Source organism: Mytilus trossulus, chromosome 7 (assembly GCF_036588685.1).
Source record: "Mytilus trossulus isolate FHL-02 chromosome 7, PNRI_Mtr1.1.1.hap1, whole genome shotgun sequence".
NCBI classification, from domain to species: domain Eukaryota; kingdom Metazoa; phylum Mollusca; class Bivalvia; order Mytilida; family Mytilidae; genus Mytilus; species Mytilus trossulus.
The window spans coordinates 76,924,446-76,951,981 of NC_086379.1; the positions used below are offsets into that span (position 1 = coordinate 76,924,446).

Here is a 27,536-nt window from a genome sequence, read left to right on the forward strand (position 1 = left end):
ATAGACTGGCAGAAGTTCCTAACTTAAGATATATATCTTTTTATACAAGATATGAAAGACCCAGGCCTTCTTCCTCCCGATATATCAAGCTTAGAACAAATAGTTTGCCATTGCTGCCAGATTGAAATCCCTGTGTCTCCCAGTCAATACAAAACCATTAATTTTATACTATAGAAGTAAGGATCATTCAGTTCCAAGTTTGGTAGAAACTTGTATTTTCATTTCAGGTGAAGATTATTAAATAAGTTAACAGAGACAAAGCCAAGTGAAGGCAATAGCTCAAATTGATAATAGAGTCAGGTGTAATAAAAAAAAAAAACATCCAGTAATTCTTTAGTCTTAAAATGGAATACCGGTCGGAAATTGTTTTCAAGGAACTTAAATAAACAAGGCCGTAAGTTTTCTTGTTTGAACTGTTTTACGTTATCATTTCGGGGCCTTTTATAGCTGGCTATTATGTATGGGCTTTGCTCATTGTTGAAGGCCATACAGTGACTTATAGTTGTAAATTGCTGTGTCATTTTGATCTCTTATGGAGAGTTGTCTCATTAGCAATCATACCACATCTTCATTTTTTATATATACAATAGGGACATGTTTCTTCTGTTTTCAGGCAATACATACTAATAAAATACGTATTTAACTGAGGTTTATTACAGAAACAAGAATGCTGTAACATAGAAAATACACAGTAAAATTATAGTCCACAAGACATGTCAAAGAACATTTCAGCCATTGCTTAATCTAAATAAAGCACCATAAGAAAATAAAGACCCGCTTAAAATTCATTGTAAATTAACATGTGTATTTTGTACACAAATAATGTGCAACTTATATATTAATGGGGGCAAAAACATGAATAAACAAAACAAAATTGCAAGGTGGGAAATGAAGCAAGATTTCTTACTATACATGGATTGTGTTTTTAGTCTGGGTTACAGTTAAGATAAATGTTTTCAGTTTGGAACTTTTTATCAATATTACAGATAATTAAGTAAGTTATTTGGAACTTAAATGCACTAATTCTTTTTTTTCAAATTATCCATTTTCCATTTTTATCTTTAAATAAAAATACATCAGAATTTGAAAATACAGAACTTTGCAGTAAAAATAATAGCTGTTCCTAAAAAAAGTTTCAAGATAACTTCTGAAAGATTATACAATGAAATAATCTCTTTCACAAAAGTTAAGGGTTGAAATGCTCAGAAGCCAATAATGAGGTTAAATATAGTAAATATTATATACAAATAAAATGTAACCTTAAAGATTTATCATTTAGGATTGCTTATAGAAATGCATCCAGGATTAAGTGTTATAGGCTAAATTTACACTTCCATTTTCAATTTTTAATTTGATATCTGATATGCTTGTGACAATACAATACATACAGAATCATGATATAATACAACATTCCAATCTGAAAACTAAATAAGCAGAAACAATGTTCACTTTTATAAATTTTGATCCCATTTATTGATACTGAAGCTGACAAATTGCCTTCCATTTAAATTCTAAAGAACTTTCTGTAATTATTTCACTTATGTTTACTTTCTTCTCCATTTTTAATGTGTTATCTTTTGTATTAAAGTTATCTTTTACATCCATACAACAATGGATGACATAATATATTGAAGTAGGGATTGTTTCAAAATAAAGTAATTTTTTTGCATCTTGGGAAATAAATACCAAGTAGTTTTAAATTGAATTGAAGTCACATAATTATTAAATATTCATTCAAAATGAAATTGCTGATGCAGGTTGGATACAATAAGTAGGCAGTCCCAGAAAACAAGCTGAAAATTGCTTTACAATGCAAGAAAATGATATTACAGTGTATAAAATAAATACAAAGCATGATATAAATAATGTATTGGCAGTGCACGCTATACATTTGATCAGGAATCCCTGAAATTAGCACTATAACACATGAAGAACATACACAATAAAGCGTGAAACATAAATAATATGAACAATGGCTGAAAATGTTCTTATACATGTCTCCATTTTGTAAGTTAACACATGACACATCTATCTAACTTCCGTCAGAGGGATCTTAATTGTCTGTCAATTGTTTTGTAGATTTGTAGAACAATAAAAAAAATAATAAGTAATAACTACTTATTTAATAAAATGTTTGAATATAAAGTTCTCTAAAAAAAAATGCAACAGAAACAAAAACAATGCTAAATTTAATTTTGTTGACGTTAAAAATAAAATCATTGGCAACAATTATTAGGAAAATGTTTGAAATATACTTCATGGAATAAAATAAAATTTTGAAATGGATAAAATCAATAAATCTCCATTTTTGTTCTGCGGCTACTTTTAAATAAAAGTTAAAGGTTTTTGTCTATTATACAAATTAAAAAAAAAATGAAAATTTTTAGGTTGAAATCATTGATAAAGATTTTTAAAATCGGAAATAAATAGAAAAAGCCACATTTAATCTCCTTCAATAATATTATTTGAACAACGATAATTAATTATAATAATTAGGCACATGATACTCAATTCACATCAATATTTTCTGAAAATTTACATTCATGCACATTATGAGCTCCCATACTGTTACGTCTATATCCTAACAGTATGTGACCATTTGATGGAGAACGGATCAAAAATAAATCTATATTCTAGAAAACACTCTAACATCATTTATAAATGTAGGAGCAAAATATTACATCAATCATGTTCATCCTTCTCATTTCATCATACACATACACACATCAGAATCACACACTGATTCACATTTATACACTATGATCTGAATCACAATACATTTATAATTTGTACAAACAAGGGGAAGTAATCAGAAGATGGAATGTTATCAAAGAAAATTGTCAGTATAAATAATACCTTGTCCTTTTAAGTATGGTAAGGGCTAAAGACATATGCGTATTTAATTGTTCCATGAATAAAATGGAATATTGTAGAAGGCATCAAGTCAAAATTCAGGGAAAATTACTAATAGGCGTATAACTTACTTTAATTTTAGCTTAAACAATCCCATTACTCTCTAGGAGCAAATAAACAGATCTTATAACCTAACAATGGTGTAAAAAATATTTTGTGTGAATGGTAAATTGTATACAATAAATTGTCTGGTCTTTGATGGATGCACCAGTTATTTAACTCTATATCAATTAAAATTATTTTATTCGTTTTCGTTGTATACCATCAATTACGGTAAAGTGCTTTTGCAAAATGGTATGGCACAATGTCTGAAATTATCTCCCTTATAGCAACTTAAAAAAAAAGATATCCAAATATTTAAAATGAATATTCACTAAGGCAGGACTAGTTTACAAATATATATCTGTATTGTGAGACAAATACACACACAAAAGCTCTTTACAAATAAATATATATCAATGATCTTAGATCCCTTAAAATAAATGTAAAAAATTTGCACCAATTATAAATGGGCAGCTTATACCACATTGCAATTCTTGTGTAGTCCAGTATCTCCTAAGTTATATATAACAACAATATTTGACCAGTTTATTTTAACTACAGTTTATTTAGACTTTAAATTCTATACAACCAATTAAGATTTTTGACTTTATAAGGCAGTATAATAATAATAATCATTTAAATATTTAAAAATAAAATTCATTACTTAAAAAGAATCTTAAGTTTAAAATTTGCCTTTCAAAAATTCTTCGAAGAGTAAGATCATATAAAAGAGTACTAAGCTGGTCACTCGTAACTTTTTGTTTTTAACCGGATGAAATATTATATATACTCTATATTCTATATTCATATAAACTTTTCTTCAAACATAACACTGGACATTAAAAAAACAAAAACAATGAAAATGTGATAAGTAAAATATTTCAATTGTAGATTTCATCATAAAAAAATCAATACTAAAATACAAATTTTCAAATACAATTAATTCTCCAAGTTAACATTACATAACAAGAATAATTTGTTTTCAAAACATAAAATATTTGTAATACAACCAGATTTTCTATAAAAATGGCATGAAGTGGAACACACAACTGGCACCTTCATTTTAATGAACAAATTTTTTTAATTAAAGACATCTTTTTATTCTACTCAGTTATAAATCGAATAACCCAGTTTGCAACAGATTTTTTTTTTAATTCATCATCCAAATTAAATCTAAAAAAAATGAATTTTAATTCTAAATTTCAAATAAAAATTATTAAGTCAATTTAGGTTTATTAACAGGTGCTCCTGAATTCATTTTGAGACAAAAAATTGTATTGGAATTAAAAACTAATTTTGAAACTACAAGTACAACAAAAAATTTTTGGGGCAAAATGCCATTTAGTAAGTAATAACCAGTAGATTAAACCTCTTAAAAAGAGGTATACTAATTGCCAAAACTAATTTGAGGTACAAATGAAGATATTTGTTGACATCACAGACGGCACAAGAAATGTTGGCAAAGCGTCCTTTGGCGCACACCAACACGATGATAAACTGAACACATCCCATACATGTTTTGTGTACTTTTGATCACAACTAATGAGGTGAAATTGGAGATCTTTATTATGCTGTACAGAATCACTGTCTATATTATGTACAAATAGGTGAATGAAGATTGATCCCTTTATGTGACCGGTATGTGATTACGATATGGCGAGGATTTCAGCGGACTTGATGTGAGTGTCATATTCAAGTCATTATCTTGTGAACACACATCAATCTCCCCTGATTCAATGTCAATATGAGTATGATCGCTTTTTAACGTAAAGTCAAGGTCCGAATTTCCTACACCTAAAGGCGAAGGAGAATGTCGGTAGAAAGACTTGGATGGTGTAGAAAAGGCATCGTCACTCGTAACCGAATGCATGGGACTACCAGTCATTGAATCACTGTCATGCAATGATCCAGTACGATTGCTGTCACTAATGTGGCCTTCATCTCCATCTGTTTCTCCTCCTTCATCACCCATCAAATACCTTATACATTTCTTCTTCCGTCTGAAATCAGAATACAAAATGTTATCAACCAAAGATAATACAATGACTCAAAATTTATTTTTCAATCTTATTACATGTATGTCCAACATAACATGCTAATAACTCAACCCGATGCTCTTTTTTACCCCTTGGTTGATTTTTTTTCTTCTTCATTTTGTCAACTCAAAAAATTTCAACAATTTGCAGGGAAAAAAAGTTTTACAAAAATTTTAAGTAGTTATACCTTAAAAAGTATTTATACCTTAAAATTCTCATGCAAATATAAAAAGAAATTATTATCCAAAACAAAAAAATAATCTTGTATTAAATAGTGAATTGAAAATGTAGCGAGTTTTATAAAAGTAGATTTGTAAATGATTTGTATAATTTTTCTATTAAATGGTTATTCTGAAACTTGTTAAAATCAAAGAAAAGCATTTCTACATATATATAAATATACATATAGTATAATTTACTACATATTACAATATATAGCTTAAGCTAAAATCTAGCCCGACAAAGCATATACTATTTAGGCTAGGTTCAGGTGTATAAAGCTGATAATAGGTGACAGATAAACTAATAAGCAGGACTATTACTCTGGCTATCTGTTGTACAAAATTATATCTTTCATTTAAAATGATGCAATAAATGTATAAAATGAACTAGCATTCTACTGTTTATATTCTAATATGCCATTATAACTACTGTATCTTAATCATTTGATTAAGGGCTATTCAACTTGTGATATTTTGATTCCAGCTTGATTTTATAGTCCAGTGTGTAAAGAAAGATGCTTAGCAGCTATCTACTACTTGGTCATTCAGGCTTCTTAGCTTAAACAGAGGATTTATAGTATTTTTAGTTGGAAAATAGTCACTTGGAAATTTGGATACTAGACAGGGTGAGACAGTAGCTCAACAGCGTAAAAAAAAATGGAATATCTTTAGGTCAGCATTCAATTTAAAAAAAAAAGAGACTATATAGGATAAAGCATTTATACAACACAATTTCTGAGTTGGGCCTATTCTTTAATCACCCTTTAATGTTAACGGTAGTTTTTTTACAACTATTAAAATATATGAGTAGGGAACAGTAAGCAGACAACATCAAATTTTCTTAGGTCATATATATATATATATATATACCGTTTAGCCTTTTTACTTTATTTTACTTATTTGAAGTTATATGAAGTAATACAATATAATAATTTCAGGTAGACTCATTATTGTTATCAACATCAAAAAGCCTTTAATTGACCATTTCCAGCATATGATGACATTTGGACAAACAAGACTCAGGTTAAGCTAGGTAAAAAGAGCAAGATCAGTAACATATCACTAAAACTTCAAAAGATGGCGTATGTAAGTATAGTAGTAAAACAAAGCCTGTAATTAAATCTAGGTATATATATCAACTTCTGAAATAAATTTTACACTGTAAGATCACTTTGTTTTTGTTTCATGCAAAATGTTCTTTAACAACTTTATCACTCCTGTTAACTAAAGATCATATGCAAAGGTTTTTTTAACAGGTTTTCTGACAGCCATTTGTTCAAGAAAGGCAACTTTTTTAGTTTTATTTTTGTTTCTATGTTGCTTCTGTTAAACATCTTGTGTGCTATAAAAAGATTAGAGGCATAAAATGAAGGAAAAATACGTTCATTTACATCAGAAAGCAATATTGATGTTTACATCAGTTAAAGGAGACATAACAATTGAAACTGCAAGCTTCTGCTCACTGATGTTACTCCCGCCAAAATAATTAATGGTAGACAAGGAAATTGCTAAGTATTATATATGAAAATGCATCATACAGTATAGCTGACTTATATAAACCCTGAACTAAGATTCCAAAATATGTAGTTCCTTAGAAAGATGTGATGAAAAAGTTTTAAAGCATTGAAATTAATAAACAAAGTTCACAAAGGCAGCAATAAATCACAGTACCTTATAAAGAATTGAAACTATAGAACAAAATAAGATTGGTAATGTTGGTTTATTACAGGGGTGTATCTAATGCTTAGCCAATACAGAGGCCAGATCCTAAAAGAAACTATCACGACTGATTACCTAGAAATTTCAGTAAGTAGTATTTCTAAATAAAATATTTTTGAAAAGTAAATGTGTCACAACCATTGCATATGACCTTTTATGTTTACCTGGGTTATAATCTGACATCAATATCTATAAGAACAAAGTGAAAATACAATTTATTAATCCATTAGTCTGATATCCTGCCACCCCTTGCAATAAAATGAAACAAAAGAGTAACAGTGTAAAATACTTGTTTCATTGTAAATCAGAAGGGGTGAAAGGGTTTTTATAATGTTTCAAACATTTTCAACTTGTTATGCAGGGTTTTAGACTACCTGACTCGTACAATCATAGCTGTTAGAACCCTTTCACCCCCCTTTATCCCAAATGGATTTTTATTATAATCCACATGGGGATGAAAGGGTTAATTCATGCTAGGGAAACAAGCATCTGGCAATTATGAGGTTGAAGCATGTCTAGTGTGTAAATAAAATAAGCAGCAAGCTACAGAGCTTAAACAACCATCTTCACAAGCTTAAAATGGTTGTGGCTCTATTGCCATAGCAACATGCAATTGCTACTTTGAAAATTTCATTTGACAAAAACAAAAAGAATGCAACTAAAGTAATAAGCAAATAAACAAAAATATGGCAAAATTATTTCCTGTGAAGATGGAATTTCTCAAAATAAATTCAAGCAATTATGAATTTGCAAACAATATATAATGTTAAGCATTCCGTGGCGTAGCATGCTGACATGGTACCTTATACATAGTGTTATTGTACCTCCGGAGAATTGCTCTGTTTAATGTCAGCAGTCGGATCGGACGTTTGTTCAAGCGAAGATCTGAAAAATAGATAACATGACCACTGCAGAAAAGTCCAGTGAAGAAATCCATTCAAATGAAGGTCATACAACTCAAATGAAGGTCATACAACAGATAAAACACATACTGCCAGTCACTGCAAACAAAATGTTATATTAGTGTTGTAAAAACATCTGGGACCTGATCCCTGATCCCATGCAAGTGATCACCTCTCTGAAACAATGTAAAAGTGAAATCTTTCTATTACCTCAGAGAATTCACCTATCAAATTTTAGCAATACCCAATTCCATTATGATTTTTTTTTTTTTTTATTTACATTTTGAAAAAAATTCACTTAAATCTTTTCTTTAAATCAAAATATAACAAAAGATATCTCTGAGGAAAGAAAGATGTCACACCTTACATTTCATTAAAGCCACTTTACTTTTTTTCAAGAAACCACAAACCCTTTTCCTGTAGACGGGTTACTTACCGACAAGGCTTGCACCACTGATTCTGTTGTTCTACACCATACCGGGCTCTACATTTCTTTGCACTGGAACAATCTGATACCCACATATCTAAAATTAAGAGAGGAGTTTGAATAAGCTTCAAAATGATCTATCAAAAAACTTTCTATCAATGTTTAACAATTAAACTAGAGTTGTCTCTCTTATATTAATACTACAAGGCATTTCTTTCAAGCAAAAAAAATTACAGAATTAGCTGAGTACAACATATATTTCATGGTCAATATAAATTGGTGACAACATTAATCTTACCTTGAGGAGAATAACTTTCCTGTCCATCCTTTGGCCACATCAATTTCATTTTATGACTTATGGGCGAGCAGCCTAAATTTGAAAAAAATCAAATTTTACTGCACAATGTTTAATACTGTATTTCAATTCATGGAAGATTTTGATCTTCATTCCCATAAGGCAATTAAATGAAATTAATGTGGCTTAGATTTATATAATTATTTAGATGAAAAGTTCAGAATTAGTTAGGAATAGAAAAGAATAAGATACAGTATTAAGTTATATATATCTAACATACATACACAACAGAAAATATTAAAATGTTAAAACAATTATTATAGTGAGTAAAGTTTTCTTTTTGGTAATGCATTTTTTATTTATTTCTAAATGCTGTAAATTCAGATATTATTGTGCACTTTGACAGAAACAATGAAAAATCCAGTACAAGTATCAGATATCAGAATGCAAGTTTTTATAATTGTGACAATTAGCAAGTCACTTTTTTCAAATTAATAAAAAAAAATTACAGAAATATTTGAATTTGCAGCATTCAATGTACCACACTAAATTGATATTAAGTATTACTGAAAACATATCAAAATCAGTGCAGATCAGTGTATTCATAAGTTAGATAATTCTTGAAATATAATAATGAGGCATATTAAATAAGATGTATTCACTAATACATCTACAATTTTAAGGAACTTTGCAGGAACTAAATATGTATATTAAGCAGTAATTTTCACCTCCTTGAAGTAAATGTATAAAATAAGTTAAAGGTCTGTGAAACAAAATTGTTGTTCTCAAGATTACACAAGCAATTAAATTATCTCCTTTATATAAAATCTTACAAACATCAGTAGGGTAAAGTAAACAGCAACATTTATAAGGACCATCTATTTCTACTCAAGGAGTAAAAGATTGAATTAAAAAAAAAAAAAAAAACCATTTCAGTGGGCATGAAAATTCAAAGAATGAGAAACTGTAAAAGACTATATGCCTAGAACAAATGTCTTTGTCAGCATTTGAACCGTTACTGTGTGTGTGTGTGAAAAAACTGGTGAAAATAGTAAACTACCACAAAAGTGTTGGACATAAAAACCTACAAACCTTTGTTTTCTCCACCATGGATATCTTTCTTTTTCCGTTTCTTTTTTGTATGAACTGCGTAGTTGTCTCGAGCACTCCAACCAGGATAAAGCTGCAGATGAAGTTCCTTTTCTTTCCGTGCCATCTCGTAATATTTGGCTTGTTCAGATCTATCTAAGGCATGCCACTGAAATAGACATTATAATAACTCTTAAAACAGAAATCTGTCTAAGGCATGCCACTGAAATAGACATTATAATAACTCTCAAATCAGACAGCAATGTAACAGCCAGATTGATTTAGAATTCAATAAAATCATAAAAAAAATAAATTAAAAAAAAATTCTTGTCCACAGACACATGGGAGAACTTTGAAAGACCTTATGCAATTCAGATAAATGTAAAATAAATAATCTGTTAATTTCACATTGTTTTCACTTCAATTTGTTTTTTCTGCTATTATTTATGTCTAATGTTGAAGTAATAAAAAGAAAAATCATGTACTTAGGATCCATGTGCTCATTGTGTCTCTTTGAAACATTCTTCATTTCCATTCTCAATTTTTAATTCTATGTAATTTAATGAAAATAAATCACTTTTTCCATATCACATTAAACCTATACATAAATGTCATTGTCCTCTAATGACAATTTGATATGAAAAAGTGACTTTGTTGCACATTTTGGCCTATTTACATGATTTATTTATAAATTTAAATTATGTCAATAAAACATGTTGCCTCTAAAGATGAACAAATGTTTATCAATTAATCTTACACTTGTCAAGTTTTTAGAGTACATTACATATGCTTCTCAGGATGAATTATTAATACAACAGTATATTTGTACTTGGTTTTTGAAAAAAATAGTACTGTCCCTAAATAATTTGTTACAATTGTATTGAAAATGACAGAAAAATACTGGTATGTTCCTGTCGACCCAAAATTTGGTTAATTGCTGCGGACTCTTTTAATATTCAATTTTTAACGACCTTTTGCCTTTCCTCTTTCTGAAAAACATAAATGGATTTAACAGGGTTTATTTTATAACTTTTGTTCCTTCTGTGAGCCTGAGGACCGTCCTTACGCCTATCCCTGATAAAGGAAGATGAAGAAATCTTTACGAGTCCTTTTTCTACTTGATTCTTACCTTTCTCCCTAAAATTTGGTTAATTGCTGCCGATTCTTTTAAAGTACATTCTGCTACAACCTTTGCCCTTTGTTCTTTCATAAATAACATAAAGGCATTTAAAGGTTTTTTAATATGATTTTTTTTCTTCTGGGCTGCGGTTTCTTCTGGTGGGCCTTGATCGTGCATATTCCTATTGGAAGATAAAAATACAATATTTAAGTTCCTTTATATAACCACAAACAGGATGCTAGATTTTTCTTAGTTCATCTGACTATTTTTAATTCAATCATTGTTCAAAACTTTTGTGTAATTCATATAATATTTCATCCTCATGGGGAAAGAAATTTTTCGTTTTTATGTTTTTTTTAATTTAATGTCTTTTTTTCTGTCTGAACTTTTTAAAATGCAAAACTTGTTGGTTTAGTTCGTTGGGTTTTTTGCTTTCTTTTCAAAATTAATCCAAAATACATGGTTTATATTGATTTTAGATATCTTATTGTGAAGATATAAAAAAGGTGGTGAAATCAACGGCATTCTTCCTACAAGGTATTACAACTATTATTCCTTAAGATGATTCTTTTTATTGAAAACTTGAATCTTAATACTGATCATCTCTATAAAATTATTCTCTCTGATTGGAAAACATCGTTGTATTCGGATAAATCTTCATTAACCTAGGATATGGAACATTTCACAACAATAGCAGTATTTTACTATTTCAATTTACAATTTCTATGTTTGTATATCCTAACACTAAAAGAAGCTTTTCAACATCATAAGACTTTTTCAAATTCAAATAATTGAGATCTCAAGGGATCGTGATCTTAAACTGACCGAAGTATGGGCATCATTCAAAGTAATCTACTCTCTAAACAAAACAAAAACATGTGTAATCCATGAGCTATTGTGTTAATGCTTTTGTTTAGAATTTAAAAATCAATGAGAATTTATTTAAATGTCAAGAAAAAGTTTTATGAAGTAATGTAGGAAATTTCTGTAAACGTCAGCTGATATCAGGGTTAATAACCACTGAAATCCAGGACAAATCTACTTCAATACATAATACATAAGATGTGATATCATGAGAGAGTTTTACTTACACTTAATGTGTTTTGTAATAGTAAAGCAGAAAGTTAAACAGTGTCAATTTATTGTCATATATCATAACATTGTAAATCAATAAAAAACATGATGACATCTAACTCATAGGTACTGCCCAAAACTTGTAGTACCTATTACATTGTATTCTTTCCATTCATAAATCATGTTCAATTATTTGTTCAACGAAAGTACTTTCACTAATTCTTTTAATGTATGAGAACCTTTCTTCTTGTTTTTTTTTGGCTGCTTTCTTTTTTTAGCAAAATTCTTAATCAAACATTTTCAACGGAGTTCAAATACTATAAAGACAATTTTCCAAACTGATTTCTATGTGAATGATAATAAAAGCTAAACATTTATTTCATTCATTATACCATGATTCTTTCCGTGTACTTACATGTATATAAAACAATTATTTGAACATAAAAGCATGTATATGATTTAAACGACAGTGACACTTGTCACACCTCCCATTAAAAATGTAAATATCATGTTCTGACACATGTTAATTAGTCTGATCACAAAAACATGATTAACAATAAGAACGTTTGTCTTTAATTTTGTCAAAACAAATTTTGGAAGTTGCTGTTCTGCTGACATTAAGCATTTCTCCTTCCTCCAGAGGCAAATGTTGTGACAAGTAAGATATCAAACAATTTAACTAGAAATCCCCTAATTCAATAATATTTTTTTTTCTATGAAAGCATTCAATATGTCTGTGTATACTTGCATACATTTTTTAAAATCCAATTCAAATTTACAACTGAAACAGTTGATCTAGCCATGAAAATTATCACTGTTTTTTCTGTATACATTACCTATGATTATCTTGTGGCTCCTGTTTTGGTCCGGGTGACATTAAGGCTGGATGAGGCATGCCTGGATGATGTAAACCATGATGAGGATGAAACAGTCCTGGTGGACCAAATCTAAATGATGAACTAGATAATGAGGGTGGGTAAGGCCCAGAAAAGGCACCTGAGGTAATAGGATACCCTGGAGGTCTTTGCCTGAAAAGAAAAAGAAATACATCATACAAATGTTCCTATTTATGTGTGATATATACTAGTCCTGGCTTTTAAATCTACAATATATAACCCAGCAATGTAAGGTGCCATACAAATGTTTTTATTTATGTGGGATATCCTAGTCCTGGCTTTTGAATCTACAATATTTAACCCAGCATTGTAAGGTGACTGGTGGCAAAAAGTTTTCTATCAAATTAGGAACTGTTCCGAATATTTCATCTGTATAATTTTAAAATCTCTGTCTTACATCCTAACATATCTAGAACACAGAAATAAGTGTTATCTACAGACCTTTCGACAAAATATTTTACGACCAGAATTGATCATAGATGCTGATATTTTTATGATTTATAAGTGATCATTGTTGTATATTTTTGTTTCACCCTTTGTAACTTCAGATGTCAGATGGATAGTTTAATTAATTTTTTTCTTTTTGTTTATCTATAAAAGCATGGTTACGAGACAATGATGCCTTTGCATGAAAATATAATAATTTAATTTCATAATTGATAACAAATGCATTTATCTATGTTAAGAAAACAAAGAACTGTGCTAGACATCTATTTGTCAAAACTGAAATTTCACCACAGAAGAGTTATGATATTAATTCCATATATTTTTCACTTAACATAGTCAACCAATAAAAATACAGTATGACATGTAACACATGGACACTGCCCAAACCTTGCAGTACCTCTTAAATTGTATGAGATTTCTTTCCATTCACAAATCAAATTCAATTATTTTTTCAAGGAATGTGCCTTCACTTATTGTCAACATGTAAGAAAACAGCTTTTCTTTATTTTTGTTCTAATAGCAATTTCCATAATAGACCATGATTTAATTTCATAAATGAGGAAAACAAATGCATTTATCTATGTTAAAATAACAAAGAACTTTCCTAGACATCTATTTGTCAAAACTGAAACTTCACCACAGAAGAGTTATGATAATAACTCTCTCATAACTCTCTCAATTTTTCACAAAACAATTTTTTTTAAACAATTGTCTTAAAACTTTCAGTTGTCATATCTTTAACTTGCAGAGAAAAAAACACCACTGCAGTTAATTTTTTTTCTTTCAAAATGAAAATTTTCTTGGAAAATGGTTTGAAGATATCTGTAGATTTTCTGCAGTAATTTAAAAGTGAGAGTTTTAGTGAAAACATTAAAAATGAAATGTGTTTTTCATGTTTGACAAAACATTACGCACACAGCTCAGGTTATTTTGACCAGTTGACTACCACAAAACTAACACTTGGCTCGTATCTATTTTATCAACAGCAATCATAAAATGAAATTTTCATCTTTTTTTCTAAATCATTATATCATCCTGCTGTTTCAGAATTATTTGAACTGCTATAAATCTTCCACAACAATCGTTATCAAATGCATTTACTCCCATTTAAAATGCAACAGTAACAGCCAACAATAGCCATTAAAAGAATCTTCAACTCTTTCAGTGCAATAAAAAACATTAAATTCTCATTTACAAGAAGCCAATATAGGACTTGTACCATGCATACTTCAAAATAATAAGTGCCCTCTGAACTTTAGCATCATAATCCGTTTTATGGTCCATAAAAACATCAGATTTCCACTTGTCTACAATAAACCAAGCTAATGATCATTGAATGGTAGGCTGGACATTAGATTATGACACTGCTATCCCATAATTCCCCATTTTATAATCGTTTTATTACTGTGTAATAGCCAATATAACTCTCCTAATAATTGGCCAAATAAACTGGTGGTTTAGGTCAAAACAGCACATTTACCCTTTTTAATGAACATATTTTCAGCACAAGTGTGTCACAATAATCCTGGAAATACACAGCTAATAATAACTGGGCAATTAAATTGCCTATTATAATCTGGGAGCTACTTTTACAATGTCACGGAAAAAAGAAACCTCACATTTCCTTTACAGTATCCAAAGTTCATAAAGTTTACCCACACACTTTCTTTTTAATGTCTAAATTTGACAAAAGTTTGCATAAAGTAACCAAAAACTAGGTAAAAATAGACAGATTTGCCTCACATTTCACCAACAAAAATTGATTATTTTCGCGAGTGTAAAAGGGTTTAAAACATTAATGAGACCTAGTTGTTGCCAGATTTTGGACTATATCTTACATAAACTACATTTGATTGAAACTTTAATGTTTTTTACCCGATTTGGACTATATTTTAAGTACTGTTAAAATGTGTCATCCCTACGAGAAACTGACCAGATCCAAAATATTGATACCTAAATAACTTAAAACAGTCCAAATTTTTGTGTACTTACCATTGCACTGGTATGTCTGGTCCATAAAGACTAGGAGGAAACTGACCAGAACCAGGATAGGGGTACACAGGGGGTCTGGGTAAACCTGAAAATATAAGTTACTCTAATGTATTAACTGAAATGTTACAGAATTGATATTATTCATGATTTGCCTTGAAATTACTTCATACATTTCTTAAACTACTTTGAAATGTCTTAATGGCAATTCTTACATTCTTATCTTTTATTTTATAAGAATTCTAAATTATCTGTTTTTTAAATAGAACTTTTAATTGGTGTTAACTTCTACAGGAGTAATCAGTTACCTTCTTGTGCAATATTGATTTGGAGAAAAGAAAGAATATAATTAAGACAAGGATATCTGATCACCATTTCTAGTAGAGTTTTAAAATTCAATATTTAAACATTAAAAAATGTTGGGTTTTTGTTGGTGCCAAATTTTTCAAAACATAATACTGTGGATTCATTTATTTTCGTGGGTACCATTGTAACATTCATTGATTGAAGAAAACTTGCATTTTTGTTGATTATTAATTTCCTGGTTAGGATAAAGTCTGTATATATTCTTATAGGAAATTTGTAATTCGTTGAATATTTGATTTTGTGGTTCCCCTGTACCAAGGAAATCCACCAAAATTGGTATCCAACGAATATTAATGAATCGGGGGCACAGTACAATGAATAAGTCATATTCATAGCTGATTTATTCTTTCCTTTACAATATGATAATTTTTTTATAATTTACGTGTGGATTGTGTTATCACAATTCTTCATTGGTCAATATTCAAATCTATGAGGGCAATTTTTATTACTTTCTTCTGAATTTGCTTTTGTGACTTCATATAAAAGGCTAAAATGCCTGATGACATTTACATATAAGTAATGCATTTATTTTTGCAGATCATTTTGAAAGAACCAAAAGAGAAACAGATTCCATCACACATCAAGACAAATCTATTTCTCTCTAAATTTCTCTAAATCTATATTTATATACATTTTTAATTTTTAATTTTAGGTCTAATCATTACGATATTTCATCATATACATAATGTGTTAGCATTCATTTTGTACTCCCCCATGTATAATCATTCATCTTTTATCATATTGTAGTTGTACATGTATATGTAGGCAGAAACCACAGGGCTGAACACAAAATTTTCATATAATGACAAATTTTCATTTTATTGCTTTTAATCTTACTTTAATTGTCCCATTATCAATTATAACAAACTAGATATTGATATTGATATTTTTGCCAATTTCTTTATTTACCAAAATTGTGAACTTGTTTATGTAGGCAAATATTTTTTGTTATTACTAAACTGTCTGCAAGTTATAATTACGAACCACTTAAAGTAGAAAAAATAAAATTTGACATTAACAAATGAGTAAACTAAAATTCAATAAAAAAATGTATCTTTTCAAATTTTGCAATGCAAATTATATATAATTTTCTCCCATCTAAAAACCAAAAAACAGACTTAAAGCAGTGGGAGACAAAGAACTACCTGTGATTCTAAATTCATGATTGGAAAAATATAAAATATGACACTTTGATATTTCTCATTAAAATAATGGATTCAGTTCATCAAATTACAATAAAACACTTTGTTATTTGTGCAATAAGATATACACAAGCTTGTGGATTAAAAAGATATTTTAAAATGAAAAGAAATTTGACCACAATTATTATTCCTGAATGATGATCAGGTTATAATGGTGCGTCATTACTGATCTGCAGACAGCTAGAAGTACCGGTATATTGATATTCAGTTAAACTCAAGTTGGCTTCCATTTCAACATTAATAATGGAATTTCAATAAAGTTTTGCCAATCTGTTGTAAATATTCATGCGACATAATGAAAAATACCTTTAAAATTAAAAGCTGAAATTTTTAAATTTTTATCAGCCATTTCTGCACTGATTTTTTTAAAATTTTATCAGCCATTTCTGAATTGTTGCACCAAATAAATCAAAAGTGATTTGGGGTATGTCAATGAAACAGCAACAAAAATAACCAAAATACATCAAGACTACATAGTCTTTGTTTCTAGACAGGTGTCCAAAATATTAAGCTCTAAATCAACCAGAGTTTGGAACAACTTGTGTGACTTATTAAATAATCAAAATTCTGCTATAAAAAAATCCACTAAATTCTCTGAATATCATCACTGTTTGGTTTGCTTTTTAAGTACATACAAGTATCTAAATCTGTAAATGTATGAAAATTTATCAGTAAAAAATAAGTTTAATTTGTAAAACATTGTGATTTTTTGTCAAAATGCTTTTCTTTCTCAATACATGTAAACTATGACACATGATATTAGTGGGATAAATGTCTAAGAGACAGAAATCCAACATATTTATTTGCTATAAAGGAAAACTTATAATTCCACATGGCATAGCATGGTTTTATCCCACTTGATAGACTACCCCGTACAAAGCATTTTATAATTTGTTCATAGCTTATCCAGTTTCCATTTATTTTTATTGATTTTTTCATTCAAATTATCATCACTGAAAAATTGACAAATTCTATGAAAACACTAATATTTTAGAAAATAAAACATCACCACCAAACCCGTAAAACCTAAACTAAACGACAATGGGATTTTCTCGCTGCGGTAAAGACCCATTGGTGGCCTTCGGTTGTATTTTGCTGTTTGGTCAGGTTGTTGTCTCTGACATATTCTCCATTCCCATTCTCAATTTTACATAAACACACTTACCAGATTTAGGGTCTATATGAACTGGAGGGATGCCCATATGTGCGGGTGGGGGTTGTGCAAAATGTTCATTATTGTACATCATCAATCCCGCCAAAGGCGGCTGAAACTTGCTGCCCTGAAAAATAAAACAATCAATCAGTATGGAATATATTTTGTAAATTTCATTATATTTTATGAAGAAATTTTGAGATGTCATACTTGCCCTTGTAATCAGCATCCTTAAATGAAATAAAAAAGCAACAAAGTGTAGGAAGCAAACAGTTGTTAATATTTTAATTATAATACAATAGGTTTTCCGTAAGAACAAGGAACCTACTTGTTTCACTGAGTCACATTACTGAATACTCTATTGTTCTGTGTACAGTTCATCCTCTTCTTGTAAAGATATTTATATTTTAAGACATATAAATGCAAAAGTCATTTTTTTATATTCATGTTGCTTTATTCATGCATTTCTGTGACAAAATCCATTTTATTCTAATTTAATTTTTTATTCATTTTGTTTGATACACATTCTTTTTAAAATATAGGTTCACAAAAATTGCTCAACTTGAATAGCAAGAGATATTGATTGTCGCTGGAAAGAGAGGGTATGTGGGACAGGTTAAGAAATTTCTCTTATCCACAGGCCACCAATGGACCAGCCATAGGTTTTTAATGTTGCACTCAGTGTCAGAGGGATCAAATTCAGTGCCAATTGCCGGGTCGGGTCCAATTATATGTGCCATTCAAATGCATTCATCGGCAAAAAAAAGGGGGGTCGAACCCCTGGAACCCCCCCCCCCTGAATCCGCCAATGCTACACACATTACTTTATGTCATCCTTGTGATGGCATCAAATATAATTCAAATCAATGCTTATTTCAATCATACTCCACTACATTGAATAAAGTTAGTTGTATATCTATAAAAAAGGAATGTACTTTAGACAAAAACAAGTTAGGTTTAACTGTATACATTTCTAAGACATTTAAGTGTTTTCCTGGTAAATAAACACTTATATCTTGATATAAAGAAAACCCACGGAAGTTGAATTTTATATGAAAGAAGAAAAAAAGAAAGGAGTTCTTTCAAATGTTTTCTCTTACAATCTTGCTTCTTATACTTAAGGGATAAAGCTTGAATGCTTCCTAGTATATAGAAGAGGTACTTAAGAAATCTTTAAGATCAGATTATCCTTTCCTTAATAAAAATAATAGAAAGGACACCATTTATTTTATTTAAACCTCATTGTAAAAGGTCCAGTAGCCTGAAATAATGTCATTCAACTGAGAAAATATACAAATCAGTTTGATTTCTTAATTTTTAATAAACAGACAAGTTCTTTTGTTTGACAATTACAAGAAGTGAAGAAAACACAAGAACTAGCATATAATTAACCTAATTGCTCATTTTTAAGCAAATGAATTAAACTAATCGGTCATGTTCAAACAACTTCCAGTCAAATACTTTGGATTGTTCATACAACATTTACAATGTATTATTATTGAGGTCTTACAGCAGGTCTGCTGACAAAGTCTGTTAGAACAATACTCGTATACAAGTGTTGTACAATGACAGTGTATAAAACAAAAGAATTAGACGTGTCTCACTCCTTTGGAAAGCATAATTTCCAGTGATCTGAATTCAATGCTTAGAAATAATTGATGAATCCTGTTCTTCATTTTTCTATTCATCTTTTGTTCTTTTTTATTGATTTACTAGGTAGGTATCTAAAATGATGAAACTTAAATCCATACATTTTGGATCAAATTGTATTTAATGTTTCGTGTAGTACTGCATGCAACAAGCTTTAATTAATGACAGAGAAATGGTGAGAAAGCCATACATCCCTTGTAGGTATAAAGCTTCCATTTGTGCTTTAATTAGTGACAACATAACTCGATAATTACAGATTTGTGTTGAACAAGACAAGAAACGTGTCAGAATTGTCATAATCCAAACATGGCGGAAGGTGAATGCGTCCTTTCTTTTGATGATATGTTGTAAAACAAAGGTCTAAATTGACCACCTAAGTGGTTAAATAACTGTGAGATACTAAATAGAAAGCTAAAATTAGTCTGTAAGCAATGTTCTACTCATTATAATGACAGAACTTCTATGTAGTAAACATGAAAATACAATGTCAAAAAAACTTCAATATCACTAGAGTTGTCAGTTTGTTTGGGTCTTTACCCTTTCATTTAATAAACAATGTATACACTGACCGCCTTTGTCTTAACAATGTTTACAATAGTGGCCACCAAAGTTGGTAAGATCGTAAACATAATGTTCCTTCTACTGAAGGCAGGCATAAAAATAAATGGAGAATGTGTGTCCATGGGATGTAAAACTCTAGTTAGATAGTCTTTATTTATTTGAATGAAGATGACAATTTGGGCATTCCATACTTTCCCACATGATAGAAGAAAGTCATCAAATACAGTAACCACTGTCAACAACTTATTAAACATAATTAACAGAAAATTTCATTTTTCTGTCATTCAAAAAGGCCTTATCCAACTTCCATGAAAATCCATTACAAGCAACTAATCAATAACCCCCCAAAAAAATTTGTGCCTTTTTTTTTTTAAATACTTACATCTCTCACTTATCATCTTCCTCGGAATACTTGAGATACCCGAGTCCAATTGAGGAGTTCAAGATAATGTCAAAATATTTGGTGGTCTAGATGGGGTGCCAAGATATCTGATGGTTCAAAAGAAGCCTGAACTTTCTTAAGACTGTCAAGATTCCAGAGGCCAAAATTGAAGACAAGATGTCTCAGGTGGTTCCTCTGACATCTATATACCTTGCAGTCAAGGAGAAGCCAAAGTATCTGTGGGGTGTTATGTGTATAGATGTCCCAGGTTCTCTACCAGAGATGCCTGGTGGTACGGCTGTCTGTTCATAAAATAGTCCAGATGTCTGTTAGTTCATATTTTTTTTTGTTGACTAGAAGACATCTCGACTATGTTTGATATAAAAATAGAAATATCTACAATAATGTGGTACATGTTCCCTGTTGGAATTTTGAAACAAGCAAAAAATAGAGGTCATACTCAACATTAAAAATAAGGCCAATAATTTGTTATGGCAGAAATCTAGATTCCAAACTTTGAAATGATACCTATAGTACTAAGACATTATAAAAGCCTACCTGACAACAGACACAGAAAGACTTTTGGAAAACAACTGGAAGCTGCATATTCAACACCAAGAAAGACTTTTTCTACTTGAAGGCCTTCATGCCAGCAAAAGGCAAAACCAAATAAATAAATCTGTTTTAAAGTGGATTTTTTTTCCTTACTGTCTTGAAACCTGTATATTTTTACATCTTTTTGCAATATTGCTTCCTTTTCTGATATAATTAGACATTGATATAGTCTTTTTAATGTCTTGATCTTTTTTTGTCCAATGACAATATTCTTCTTTGAAAATATGATACATCTGTAACATGTAAGAAAATATTTTTCCCTTCAAGATGAGCATGATCTTTTTTGTAACGCTTAGCCATCTGAGTATTTTTTATCTCCTTTTTATGAAATAATTAGCCTGCCTTTAATGGATATCAAAAATATATCTGATAGGAAAAAGATATTAGTATTAAATTTTAATACCTTGTTGGGAAAGATGTTAGTAATAAGTAGCATAAAAAAACATTCATCACAAAATTCTGTGTAAAAAAGATGAAATTTTGTATTGTTGGTATCTTGCCTAAATGTTTTATTTCTTCTGAAAATAAACACATTGTTGAAAAAAAATTAAAATGAGGTATGAATAATTAAATATGATGGCTTGTGTCACCCTATTTTACTTGAAATAATAAATTGCTTGTTTGTTCTGGACATACATGGGTTAGGTAAATTTAATATAATCTTTTTTTTATAAAATTTATTACTGTTTCATGTAAAAGTGATATCTCCTTTGAGAGACGTGTCAATATTTTTCACATGATCCAACTATTTGATGCAAAATGTCAAATGTTTGTACTTATTATTTGTCTACATATTTTATCAAGAATAAATAAGTTAAAAAATAACCACAATTAAATTTTTCTAGCGAATTGATTACAACTCTTTATTAAAATATTTGGACAAAAGGTGAGATTGGGTGTACAGGTAATTATTAATGTTCAAATATTTGATTTACTTTATCTGAAGGGCCATATTCTTTGATATGAGTAAGACAATTCAAATTTTTATACATAGAGAATGTTTATTAAAGTTCACTTGAATATTTTTTGTGGCACTTTAATCGTTTACTTTTATTGATGTTACAAGTCAGCCTCAGTGAGCATGACAAAAATGAAAACTGTTGGCATTTGGATCAGTCTGCATATGTGGGTATCAACATACATACCACACAATATATTGGCGAGAAAAATCTATTTATAGAGCAATATAAACAAAGATTTTGACAAAAATTATCTCAAGTCAACATATCTTCATAATGAGATTGCAAAAAATGATAAATAATTATAAATTATCAATTTTAATCAACATAATTGCTCAGTCATACTATCCTGTTCTCCCCTATAAAGTAGACTGAGCCAAAGTGACACACGTCTATCAAAGAAAATGAGTGCAGGGGCCCATTCAGAGATCTGATAGAAAAATTAATGTGTACTGATTTCACAAGGTAAAATTGGCTGATTAAAGCATAATTTTATGGAAGTATGCAATACCAGACTTCCTTACAAAACTGGTATTGTGTAAATTTAATTTGGGTGTCAAGACATGGGACAATCCAACACTTGAAAATAATGATAAAAATCTTTTGTCTGTTCTCCCTAAGGAACATAAGGGGACACACGGAAATGCCAGGTATCATAATACCTTTAAACCTGTGGAGAGGTTGCAAATGATGATTGTAGGGTTAATAGTACCTTCTCATGTCAAAGAAACATAAAAAGAAGGGGTGAAGTGATTTTATGTCACAATAGAACCCAATGCAAGTTTAGGCTTCACTTCATTATAAAATGTTTGACACTTGTTAGAGAATATTCAATCCTAGGCTCCTCTCGGGTGGCATTTTGTTTTATACTGAAACATCTCATTTTTTAAAAACCTTCTATCCTATCTTTCAATCTCATCTAACAGTTATTTAACTATAGGAAGACAATAGGTTAGACAGAAAACGGACATAAATCTTCTTGTAGAATTAGATATCATGATATAACTTGAGACAATTATCTTATTTTTTCATCATAGCTCAAATGACACCCTCATTATGGCCGATTGCTATCGGTGATAAAATGAGCTATGAATTCTGTCAAAATTTAAACTTATTTTTTCTGTCATTTCTACCTACATCATGGCAGATGAGAATAATTGCATGTCAAACAAATATTTTCTATTCAGATTTCAAGGGATGGTGACAAAGATTGTTTAATTCCAGTGATGAGAAAAATCAATTGGTTATCATGTATATCTTTTCTTACATTTATTTCTTATTAATTATTAATTAATTCAATATTTCAAATAAATAAACCTTTCATAAAACCATTTTTTCTATTCATATGAATATTTTTTCCCAGTTTTTTAGTGACATATGGCACTTTAGTCAGCTGTATATATTAAAATACAAAATATGTTGAAAAATGAGAATAAATAACTCAACATAAAACATGTTACAATATTTCACTTTGTATAACATGGCTACATTTATTTAACAAACAAACAAAAATCTTATGTCCACTTCAAAAAACGTTTAAATAACAAATGTTTTTATTTTCTTCACCTTTTAAAATTATTACCAATCCTTTCAATTCCATAAAAAATAATAAAATTTGGGATTTTTTGTTGTAATTTCCTTTAATATATTTTTTTTTCCTTAACAAAAACTCAAACTGATTGAGGTTTCAGAAAAACAAAACCAAAAATTTTACAAAAAATATTTATTTACGTTGAAAAAAATGTACTCACCGCAACATCTGCAAGAGCACATCCTAAAAGACATGTATCTGGCCAAATACAGACCGGCATTTTAGTCCTTATTAATAAATAGTCCTTTTCATGTGCTACACTCAATGGTAGAGGTATAGGCCTATGAAGGGTGGGTGGCGAGGAAGAGGAGGATGTTGGTCGGGAGGGGGGTTCCCACATCACTCCACATGCTGTCCTTCCGTCGGTACAGTTAAAGTCCTGTGATCACTTGATAGTGTATTGATCACCACTAATTACTATTTAGATATCATTATACACTGTACAATCTCTAACATGTGTATTCACCAGGTAGTGTTTTGATTGACTAAGTCTAGAGAGTAGTATAAGCTATTTGACCCTGACCCTAACTGACGGCTCAACCAATATATCATGCCAGTTGCTAGGCTATGACACTTGACAGATTGATAGCGAAACAGCCCCACATTTTGTAGCAAGCCAACGTATAATTGGTCTTCAATGGTGGGGGATGAGCAGTTATGAATGGACTGAGGGCTGAACCATACACCTGACAGAGGATATTGTCATGCGTGTTGAACATATTGATAAACACATTAAACTATGAAAATTCCTACAGTAAAAAGTTATTCATCGGTTATTAGTTTGAAATGATAATATCTTTATAATGACCTAGGATAAACCTATAATTATATCAGTGACAAGATTGTTAGAAAAACAATTGAAGTAATTTGAATCCATAATTAACAAACAATTAAAATGTTCTATTAAAAAAATAGTACTAAATAACTTGGTTAATAATAGAACGGAAAAATTAAAATGTAAATTTTTATACAGATGTAAAATTTAAAGCTGGACATATTTCACATAAAAAACATCATAAATTTCAACACCATAAATCATTATGTACAAAACCCAAAGTGCAATGAACAGACTGAATAATGGATAGTTGACGGCCATCAGGATCCGTTCTGTTCGGACAATGTCCAGTACAGGTATGAAAAGCTTGTAAAGCATGTATACACAGGCCACAAAAAGTCCTTATAAATCTTGTGCCGACTTTTTCATAATGGAACATAAACAGCTATTCATTTCAGCCAATAAATTCTATTTTACTGGTCGACCTACCCTACTTTGATTGTCTAATCTCATTAATAAATGACATGTTAATTCATGTCAGAGATTGCTTCCTGTAGTTTTTAAATAATCACCCCCCCCCCCAAAATAAACAAAAGATCATGAGCTGCACACATGCAAGTGCATGTACTAAATAAATATTTTCTATAAGATGTTTAAATTAATAGACAAATATTTATTGGTCCAAATAGCAGTTGAAAATAAACTAAAATAATTTAAAAAAAAACACACTGAAGGACCTTTTCTTCGACATTTGATCTAAATTAGTTGTCAACTTATAGATTGTATCACTACATGCTTTCTTATTTTGTCTTGCAATACCTTTAGAAAAGACTAAAACATAAATCTTGAGTCAAAAAAATTTGAGGAAAAATATAGATGTATACTTTGGTCCTTATTGCTTTAGCTGCACCCTCATCTTATCCAGTATTTTGATCTAACGGTAAGCATACTTAAAGAGTGTGTGACATGTGCAAATTTACTTAAGTCTAACAGTTTACAACATACTGGAAAAACAAAACAATATTTTTTTGAATCCTCTAAAGAGCTTTCTTCCAGATTCAATTATTCCCTCCAAGTAGAAAAATGCTTGTTTTGGGCCCCTAATTCCTAAACGATTGGAACCATCAGTCCCAACCTTCCCTTTGTGATAATAAACCACCTTCTTTAATTTCATAGGGCTCCATTCACTTAAACTAAAGTAACTGTCCGGAAACCAATTGTATCTTCAGACGAGGCAGACGATGACAACATCATACCATTGTATGATCCCAAATTTGTGTTTGCGGTAGTATAAAAAGTCTTAAGACTTCTGCTTGTCTTTCTTTATGATTTAAACTTTTTTGAACACAAGATGGTGAAAACTATAAATTGAATACTTAATTCTCCCCATTGCTAAAGTATTGCTCTAATGGCCTATATTTTCTGTCTTTTGAATAGTCTTTTAGTAATGTCTTTGATATGTTTCAAGTTCTTTAATTGAATTTAAATATCATGAAGTTTTTCTAGAAACCAAATATATTTCTACACACCCTTTGCATATAAGAGACAAAAGACATCAAACTTTACCCACAGCTTAGTTCTAATTTTCAAGGTAGCTACAGAGAGGGATCTGTAAAAGTCTAATGGATAGCAAAATGAAAATAATAGGACAAAAAAGATATCCCCCCTTTTTCAAAATTAACAAGCCACATAAAAATTAATATTGATTTCCATGTATCCAGGTCCAAGCTAGCTCTGACACAGGGCATTGATAGCTATACCTTTACACATCCATTCTTCCTCTCTTCCAAACAATCACAAGTAAAGGCACACACACCTACACAGGAATTTATAATTATTCTATCATTTAGAAATCAAAAGAGACAGGCTTATAAAAGATGGGTAGTCAAAATATGAGTGGCATATATAAATTATAATATGACTAGAAATTAATTTTTGATGATATTTAAGGCCTGACAAAAGATATGAAAATTTTATCCACATCTTTTTTGTTTACAAAATATTAATTGATAGCTTTAATTAAATCCTACAAATGAAATAAATAATATATGCAATGTCATAAAAGTAATGAAAAATATTTGTGTTTGCTAGTTATGATATGAAACATTTCTATTGTAATTAGTTATATAAAAAATAATTGTTTCCAGTACATTATTACTAAGACTGACAGAGTTACCTCTCTTTGTATTCTAGTGATTTATTTCTCAGTTATTCTAAACCAGTTCGAGTTTCCTCCCTTACTTCAGTAGATTGCTTTCTTGGCAAGAAAACTTAGAAGAAAGAATTAATTGTCTCCCTTAGTCCATTAGATTGAGACAGGAAAACAAGTAAAGCCAATCTAGAAATCATTACACAAAGAGTTTATGTGTTTATAATCCATCTTTAGAGACAAATCTAATTATGTTGGGTGTGAGTAAAAACAAATAATCATATGACATCTCTTACATGGGCTTATATTTTTTTTACATGGGCTTATATTTTTTTTACAACAAAGAAATTTGTGCCATACCAAGTCTGTAGTGAACCTTTTGAAATGTGATTACCCTTTTCACTTCAAACAAATATAATTACATGAATTATTTCATTCAATGATTTGTAACAATTTACCATTCTAACATTAAGCTTTCTTGCAACAACTGTATAATTCATACTGGCACCCCAAAAAAATCTGAGAGTAAACGTTTTCTAGAACATTTGTTATGGACAGGTCCAATTTAGTTTTTAGCAACTTCAAAAATCAAACAACTATCTAATTGTTACAATTCATTGACAACAATGAATCTTCATGGTTCTTACAATGTCTTCTTCAGCTTCCATCATCTTAAGTCCCAAGACTCAAATGTATTAAAAGTTCATAAAGGGTCTTTAAAAAGAACACCACCAACCAACTTTAGTCAAATGTTCACCATGCTGTCTCAAATGCGTACAGGTCATTATAAAACTGGTCAAAGAGAGGGGTGGATGTAGAGAAGAATAAGGTTCCACTTGAAGAATATAAAGGAGATTGTGAAAGAGACAATCATTCACCAAAGTCCAATTCAAGTGCATGTAAGAAACTATAGATCACTATACAGCCTTCAACAATGAGCAAAACACATACAATAAGTCAGCT

The 27,536-nt window shown here is 30.0% G+C and overlaps 1 protein-coding gene across 9 annotated transcripts in view; it reads right to left on the reverse strand.

The window, feature by feature from the left end:
* Positions 1-632: 632 nt before the first annotated feature.
* LOC134725870 (transcription factor 7-like 2) overlaps positions 633-27,536 on the reverse strand; it is a 53,159-nt gene continuing 26,255 nt past the window's right edge. For 4 of the 9 annotated variants that reach the window (XM_063590106.1, XM_063590110.1, XM_063590105.1 and 1 more), the window contains 8 exons: positions 17,904-18,018; positions 15,174-15,258; positions 12,675-12,866; positions 10,774-10,945; positions 9,648-9,813; positions 8,559-8,630; positions 8,270-8,357; positions 633-4,955 (listed from right to left, as the gene is read on the reverse strand). In XM_063590106.1, coding sequence (XP_063446176.1) covers positions 4,583-4,955; positions 8,270-8,357; positions 8,559-8,630; positions 9,648-9,813; positions 10,774-10,945; positions 12,675-12,866; positions 15,174-15,258; positions 17,904-18,018 — 1,263 coding nt within the window. In that variant the 3' untranslated portion in view covers positions 633-4,582. Of the gene's footprint in view, positions 4,956-7,733; positions 7,817-8,269; positions 8,358-8,558; positions 8,631-9,647; positions 9,814-10,773; positions 10,946-12,674; positions 12,867-15,173; positions 15,259-17,903; positions 18,019-23,809; positions 24,150-27,536 lie in introns of those variants that run through there. The other 5 variants (XM_063590109.1, XM_063590111.1, XM_063590112.1 and 2 more) reach the window with 5 other exon arrangements.